Genomic DNA, 8,170 nt, shown 5'->3' on the forward strand with positions numbered 1-8,170 from the left:
GTAAATAAACTCATTTATATCAAGTTCGGGTCTTTTGAACACAAGCTGCCCGTTCTCCCTGCTTGGTCCTGCACTGGGCACCTTGCAATAAACTCTGCACTTCCCTTCACCACAATCCAGTGTCAGTGGATTGGCAGCGAGTGGGCCCAAGTTTGGTTTAGTAATAGTGTAGAGACTGAGGAGGGTAAAAAATTACGGCCATTTCTTGCAATCAATCTATCATCGTGCCCTTTACAAAGAGGACATTTAAAAGCAACATCTGACCCTGTTTCTCTTTCATTTCCAGGGACACAGGGAGCATGGGTGTCTGGACCTCAGGCACCAATATCTTCCTCAGTCTTTGGAGGACGTATGTGTCTCCAAGGAGCCTTGGATGGATGGACTTGACCCAACATTTGGGCACTTGCTGTTTTGTTGCTTTCATTTCCGTTGGCCTCCTCTCTGGGGCCTTCTACTGGTTTCTGTCCTCATTCACAGTCTTCACCACCTCCTGGATGGTCACGTGTGCTCTGCTGTGCTGCTCCAAGCACGCACGGTGTTTCATTCTGCTCTTCTTCCTCTCATGTGGCCTGCGTGAAGGCAGGAACGCTTTGATCACCGCTGGCACAGGGATAGTAATCTTTGGACACGTGGAAAATATTTTTCACAACTTTAAAGGTCTCCTGGACAGTATGACTTGCAACCTAAGGGCAAAGAGCTTTTCCATCCATTTTCCACTTTTGAAAAAATATATTGAAGCAATTCAGTGGATATATGGCCTTGCCACTCACCTAAGTCTATTTGATGACCTTGTTTCTTGGAACCAAACACTGGAGGTCTCTCTTTTTAGTCCCAGCCAAGCCCTGGAGACACAGCTCAATGACACTACAGACAAAGCCCTGCGTGTCTTGTACCAGGTGGTGACAGCGACAGAGGTGTTGTCTTCCCTGGGGCGGCAGCTATTTGCCCTCACAGGGCTTCTGCTGGTGCTACTTGGCACTGGCCTCTTCATGAGGCGATTTTTGGGCTCCTGTGGTTGGAAGTTTGAGAACATCTACATCACCAGACAATTTGTCCAGTTTGACGAGAGGGAGAGGCTTGAACAGAGGCCCTGCGTCCTCCCGCTGAATAAGCAGGAAAGGAAGAAGTATGTCATCATCCCATCTTTCTGGCTGACTCCTAAAGACAGGAAAAACCTGGGGCTGTTTTTCCTCCCGGTACTTACCCATCTGTACATCTGGGTGTTGCTTGCAGCCATAGATTGTCTGCTATATTGGCTCATTTTCTCCATCAGCAAACATTTCCAAAGCTTGCCAGGGCTTGAGGTTCACTTGAAGCTGCACAGAGAGGTAGGTGCTCACAGGCCCGTCGCACTGTGTATCCCAGCTGTTTGCTGTGTGTTTGCAAAAGATCGTGAACTTCCCAAGGCAGGGCAGTGTCTTATTCCCCTCTGGATCCTCACTGCCTGGCACGGAGCCTGGCTTGTGGGAAGAACACCCAAAAAGTTGGTTAGATTGAGTTGAAACCCCAATGTTAGAGCATGAGAACATTCTGAACATTTTTGACCACTGTATTAGTTTCCTGTGGCAGCCGTACTGCAACAGAGGAGACGATGGTTTTTGTTCATCCCATCTTTTCTCTTTTCCATTTTTCCATGTGGAAATTTACGATTATGTAGACATCTCAGAGGATCTGGATACTGTCAGATACTTGTCTTATTTGTTTTTAAACCTAGCGTTCTGCGCTATGTGGAACGTGCACATGTGTGTGCCTCTGTGTGCATGTGCACACATAGTGCATGTAGTTGTATGTGTGTACATGTGCACGTGTGCGTGCGTGTGTGTGTGAATGTCATGCATGCTGGGTGGTGAGCACTAGCCCGGGCTGGTAAACACGCCATCTACTGTTTCCATATGTCTGATTTTCCCTCCTCTTTATCGAGCTACAATAGATTGTGCCTCTGCTGTAGAAATCTCAGAGGGGAAGGGCAGAAAGGGGCCTGGAAACCCTCCTTTGAAAGCCCATTGCCTCCTGCTGCATCCACGCTCTCCCTCCCCTTTTCTCCTGGCTCAGCAGGCACTGTCTGGCCCCTGCCCCGCCTAATCCTGGGCTGCTTCTCGGAGTTGATTACTCTGAGCCCTCTGTTTCCTCTGAAGTCTTCAGTTAATTACAAGAGCCCCGTTGCTCTACATATCTGGAGCAAGGTGGCTAATGGAAGCAGTGTTTCAGATGAAAGCCAAACAAGATTTTCAGCCAGGCTTGATCCGGGGCGGCGGCCGGTAGAAGGGCTTCTCTCCTCCTCTCCCCCACAGTCCATCCCCCTCCTGTAGTCCCTTCTTTGATCTTCCCCTCTCAGTTCTTCCCTCTCCTTCATCTTTTTGCTCCTCTCTCATCTATTTCTCTCTGAGCCAAAACCCATGCCTGTTTTGTGAATTCTCACTGGTTTAGATACACGGGGGAAGAAAAGCAAGTCTGCCTTCCAAAGAAGGCCCAGAAGCTTTCCAATGACAATGTCCTGGCAAATACATTTTGGGGTGTTGCTGGGTCCTGGGGATGCAAAGTTGTCTAGACCGTGATGGCTGCCATCGAGGGGCTCACGTCCTGGCGGGGGAGGCCACCATGTACACTCACAATGACAGCAGGGTGGTGGGCGCAGAACAGATGCGAGCACAGGACTGCTGTGGGAGCTCGTCTCAAACTCTCTCCTGCCGAGCCTGGGAGGCTGTGCCACCGGCAGCTGGCTTCCACATAACTGGCAGTGCCCAGCCCTTATCCCACGATGACCTTGGAGGTTCCTGGTCTCTCCATTGCAGCAGATTTGCAAAGGAGAAGTCAAGCAAGAAAAGAAACATTGGCTCAAGGTTTCTCCCACTTTTATACAATTTTAAATAAAGAAGAAAAGTGGGAAATGATGTGAATAGACCTGGATGGATAGGTGGACACTGTAAATAAAAATAGCTACAGTCGGGCTTCCCTGGTGGCGCAGTGGTTGAGAGTCCGCCTGCCGACGCAGGGGACACGGGTTCGTGCCCCGGTCTGGGAAGATCCCACATGCCGCGGAGCGGCTGGGCCCATGAGCCATGGCCACTGAGCCTGTGCGTCTGGAGCCTGTGCTCCACAATGGGAGAGACCACAACAGTTAGAGGCCCGCGTACCGCAAAAAAAAAAAAAAAAAAAAAAAAAAAACCAGCTACAGTCGCTACTTATTGAGCACCTACTATGTGCCCAGCACTGGTCTGCATTAACTTTTCAGGACTGTCTGATACCAGAGTGAATCTTCCATCCATTACTCAATACCATCTTGGCAAATTGTTTACTTGAGAGAGGCAAACACATTTTAAAACACTGGGGTACCATTTACTACATTGCTCGGTATTTTGAGAGTTTGTAACCCTCCACCAAGCCCGTACAAAAGTGTTGACAACCTTTCTGAAGCCCTGACTCCCAGCTGCAAAATCCCCGGTTAGATTCCTAGACTAAAAACTTCTTCCCAGACCGGACACCCGCTGCTTTCTTATTGCAGGATTTCTCATCACTTACTCAATCGATGTGTTTGTTTCTTCACCAGTATTGAAAAGAATGCATGCCACTGCTCTGGGGACTGAAATCTCTCTATTTAATCGTAGGTGAACTGTCTTTTTAATAAGAGCAAAGGAGAGGCAACACAAATGCTTTCTACTGCTTAGCCACAGTGCTGGGGAAATTGCAGATCTGACTTGACATTTGTGTAGAAGTCCCAGGTTTTGGGGTTTCCAGATTTTTCACAGGTATTGGGATAAATCGAAGGTGCGCGGTGTTCTCTGGGTGTGATTGGGTTCTTCTCAGAAGTCATTTTCCTCCTCTGGGCCCCAGGGCTCTAAGGTGTTGGGGTGATAATAACTTACTAAGTACTCCAGTCTGTAACGTTAATGCTCCATCCCCAAGGTGCTTAATTTACACTGGGAGTAGTTTATTCATGGGCAAGATCTGGTCCATTAATTCCTGTTTTACCAAATTGGAAAACAAATCAACCAAGAGACTATATGGCTTTCTCAGGTCAGGGAAAAGTAAGAGCTGAATCAGCACACACTTCTCCTGCTGGTGGCTTGGCTAGGTGGCTCAATGTCATCTGCCCTCTGGGTCAGTTTGTTGAGGGCAACTGGCTTATTCTCTTGCCTTCAAGCAGGGAGGAATGCACTCCTCCTATCATCTAAGAGAGATGTGAAAATGTCCTATTTTGAGACCTCTATAAATAGGATTTTAGAGACACTTTCAGTAAATATACTCTTCTTTGTATTCTTGCATCAAGAATAATTCCACCACCCGCCCCTCCCCGCCACCTCAAGCTCTAGAAGGATGACTTAGAACATAATTTAATGCCTCCACATCTTTATGACCTTGTGGTCTGCTGACAAGGTGTTTGTCGAGATGGAGAGGCTATGACTGGGTCTTGAGGGGCTCTGCTACAAAAAAAACTTCTCCCCCAGTTGAGCAAAAACCATCTTTCATTAATCCCACATGCTCTGAAGTGTAGAAACAGTGTTCCATAAAAATGGGTTATGTGGTCAAAATTAATAGGAGACTCGTTGGCTGAAGTTAAGGGAATTTCTCTGCTTTCTTCTCAGCACCTTCAACAGTCTCATGGCCATTGTGACTCTCTAAAGAAAGGATAGAGCAAACAAACTTATCTGATATCCTTCTCTCAAGGAAATCTATATTTCCACAATCCCACTTTGGAAAACTCTGCAATGGCTACAACTAAACTTCATCCCTTCTCCTTTATTCCAATCATAGCACATAAAAGGAGCTGGGATAGCCCTTCAGCCAAAGCTCCCTGCATATTTTAAGATAAATGTTACGTGCTACGGGGCAGTATTGAGACAGACAAGCACAGAGTATGAAAATGGCATGGATCTTGATGATTTTATTCTTTCATTTTAGAAACAAGAAGCTCAAGACATCATCCATGATTCTTCATTTAATATATCTCTGTTTGAACCCAGTTGCCTCCCTAAACCAAAGCTACTTCTGTCTAAGACCTGGATTCCTCTCAGTTTTATTCTTGTGATACTAGTGATGCTAGGACTGTTGTCCTCCATCCTGATGCAACTTAAAATCCTGGTGTCAGCATCCTTCTACCCAAGTGTGCAGAGGGAGCGCATCCAATACCTACATGCAAAGCTACTGAAGAAAAGATCAAAGCAGCCAGTGGGAGAAGTAAAAAGGAAACTGAGTCTGTACTTTACAAAGGTAAAGCCAAAATAGGGTTATAACCTGTAATTAGGGAAATTTTGATTTTGAAAGGCAAATGGAATTTCAAAGAACTCTTCAACTTTACATTAGGGCTTATATCCCCAGCAACAGATAGGACACTTTCGGGGCGGGGGTGGTGGTGGTGGTGGGTGAACAGTGACGGGGAACAGATGTACATGGCTAAGTCCAGAAGACCCTGCAGCAATGCCGGTCCAGAGGATTCTACAAGATAGCCTTCAAAACACTGATTTCAAGTGAGTACATTCAGTCATATTGTAGAAAAGCTACTGGGAAGGCCCTCTCTAATGGCTGTTAAAGAACAATACCCAGGGCTTCCCTGGTGGCGCAGTGGTTGAGAGTCCACCTGCCGATGCAGGGGACACGGGTTCGTGCCCCAGTCCAGGAAGATCCCACGTGCCGCGGAGCGGCTGGGCCCGTGAGCCATGGCCGCTGAGCCTGCGCGTCCGGAGCCTGTGCTCCGCAATGGGAGAGGCCACAGCAGTGAGAGGCCCGCGTACCGCAAAAAAGGAAAAAAAAAAAGAACAATACCCAGTCAGAGTTACTTTACCGGGATAAATAAATAACAGAAGGGAAGTATCTACTACAGCTTGGTAAACTCCAAAGAATTTGCTCATTCTCCAGCATTAAAAATTATATCTGATGAGATATATATATATGATATGTATATATTTATACATATATATGATAACAATGACTTTCATACACATATAAAATGAGCACTTGTCTAAGATTTTATTCAACGTATTACAGACGGAACAGTAAGAAACTCCAACCAATTCAAAGAACTATTTATTTATTTATTTATTTATTTTGCGGTACGCGGGCCTCTCACTGTTGTGGCCTCTCCCATTGTGGAGCGCAGGCTCCAGACGCGCAGGCCCAGCAGCCATGGCTCATGGGCCCAGCCTTTCCGCAGCATGTGGGATCTTCCCGGACCGGGGCACGAACCCGTGTTCCCTGCATCGGCAGGCGGACTCTCAACCACTGCGCCACCAGGGAAGCCCCAAAGAACAATTTAAATCACACATATATACAGGTCATCTTGAATACCAAAATGAATTTGTTTAATAGATACAAAACTGGCTTCTTCCACAAGGGAGGATGGGAAGATCAATTGTACTCTGCAGGGTGAAATTCATTTGCATGTCCATGGACAAGAATCATTTGCATTGTTGCCATCAGCTATCTACAGCTTACAGAACTGGAAAATAGTTCATAGACAATGAAAGACCAAAATAATCCCTAAGGGTCAGCTTTTCTGGCCATTTCCAAGTCTCATGAAAAGTTTGTGTCAGTGGCATTTGAAATGACTCTAATGCTCATTCATCCAGCTTCGTGTCTTTTCAGATTCATTTCTGGCTTCCAGTCCTGAAAATGATTGGGAAGAAACAAATGGACACTGCCAGTGAAGACAACCCATGAGAGGCCCCACGCAGCTCCTCAGCCACACTGTTCCAGCAATTCTCCTTAAGTCTACTGATCGTGACCCGTACTCATGCCCAGCGACAGAGAACTACACTGCATGGTCCTTCAGCGGTTTGAGTTTGCAGGGCCGAACTACTTTTTTCCATAAGGGCCAAAGGGCTACCAGATAAATTGTTGTGTTGTCTGTCTCGCAAACAAGGCACATGATCTGGACTGTATCTCAGTGTAACAGGACTATAACCAGGCCCTTCGAGGAGAGTCTCAGCATAGAGTAATATTCAAAGAAAAAAACAGAAAAAAATTGGAAAAAATCAAAATCTCTACTGCAGGCTGACAAACAAATATCAAGGAGAACATGCATGTGTGATGCCAGCAAAATATCTTTAAACGCTTCTATCCCTTCTCTGCCCTTCTTAATATCCTTCACAGCTATTTCCTACCCACAACGGTCTGGCCTCCCCCTGCCCCCTTATTCAAGAGCTCTTTCCAAAGCCCACCTCCAGCAGCTCCTCCTTTCTTCTCACCACTTCCTCTGCTCCTGTCCTCTACTTTCCTGGATCTCTTTTGTTTTTCCTCTTCTACCAAATCCTCCAGCCACAGTTATTTAGAGAACACATTTATTAAAATCCTATGAGAGGCTTCCTACAATGTGCATCTTGGGCCTCTTTTCCACTATAATCAATGTACACTCTACACTACAGGGGCCTATTTCCCCTATATTCAAAATACCTAAGAGGGAAAAATACTGATTCTATTATCTCTAAAGTGCCCGAATGGGAAGAAATGAAGAAACATTAAAATTTTAAAACAATTTTTTAACTTTTCATTTTGAAAATGTTTCAGCCTTATAAAAAAGTTGCAAAATAGTAAGTACAGCGTTCCATTTACCTATCACCCCTCATCCCAGAACATTAACATCTTACATAACCATAGCATAATTGTCAAAACCAGGTAAATAACACTGAAAAATGCATAATCTACAAAACTCTTTGGATTTTCACCAATTGTCCCACTAATGTCCCAAGGACTAGTCCTTGATCCAATCCAGGCTCATGCATCGCATTTGGCTGTCATGGTTCCTTAGTCTCGTCCAGTCAGGGACAGTTCCTCAGTCTGTCTTTCTTTTTCTTTCATGACCTTGACAGTTCTGAGGAGTGCTGCCAGTTATTTTGTAAAATGTCCTTTGCTTTGGGTTTGTCTGATGTTTCCTTATAAGTAAACCCAGGTAATGTATTTTTGGGCAACAATACTACAGAAGCGCTGACATGCTCTTCTCAATGCATGAGAGCAGGGGTATGTGATGTTAATATGTCTCGTTACTGATGAGGTTACCTTTCTTCACTTAGTTAAGATGGGGTCCGCAGATTCTTCCACTGTTGAGGTTACTATTTTCCTTTTGGAATGAATAAGTATATTGTGGGAAATACCTTCAGACTATGCAAACATCCTGTTTCTCATCATACATTTACCCTCTAATTTTAGCATCCATGGATGCAAAACTGTGCCAGCCAAA

The 8,170-nt window shown here is 45.5% G+C and overlaps 1 protein-coding gene across 2 annotated transcripts; it reads left to right on the plus strand.

Annotated features, from left to right (window-relative positions):
* Nucleotides 1-299: 299 nt before the first annotated feature.
* Nucleotides 300-6,654, plus strand: DCSTAMP (dendrocyte expressed seven transmembrane protein; the record flags this gene model as incomplete). 2 transcript variants are annotated; one of them, XM_081258549.1, is made up of 3 exons in its annotated part: nucleotides 300-1,328; nucleotides 4,900-5,208; nucleotides 6,580-6,654. In XM_081258549.1, the coding sequence occupies 3 exons, from the start codon at nucleotides 300-302 to the stop codon at nucleotides 6,652-6,654; spliced, it is 1,413 nt and encodes a 470-aa protein (XP_081114675.1). The 2 variants fall into 2 exon arrangements, with proteins under 2 accessions (XP_081114675.1, XP_081114676.1); XM_081258550.1 differs by lacking the exon at nucleotides 4,900-5,208 and having other exon boundaries at nucleotides 300-1,126; nucleotides 6,580-6,604.
* Nucleotides 6,655-8,170: the final 1,516 nt, after the last annotated feature.

Source organism: Mesoplodon bidens, assembly GCF_964165515.1.
Source record: "Mesoplodon bidens genome assembly, chromosome: 16".
NCBI classification, from domain to species: Eukaryota; Metazoa; Chordata; class Mammalia; order Artiodactyla; family Ziphiidae; genus Mesoplodon; species Mesoplodon bidens.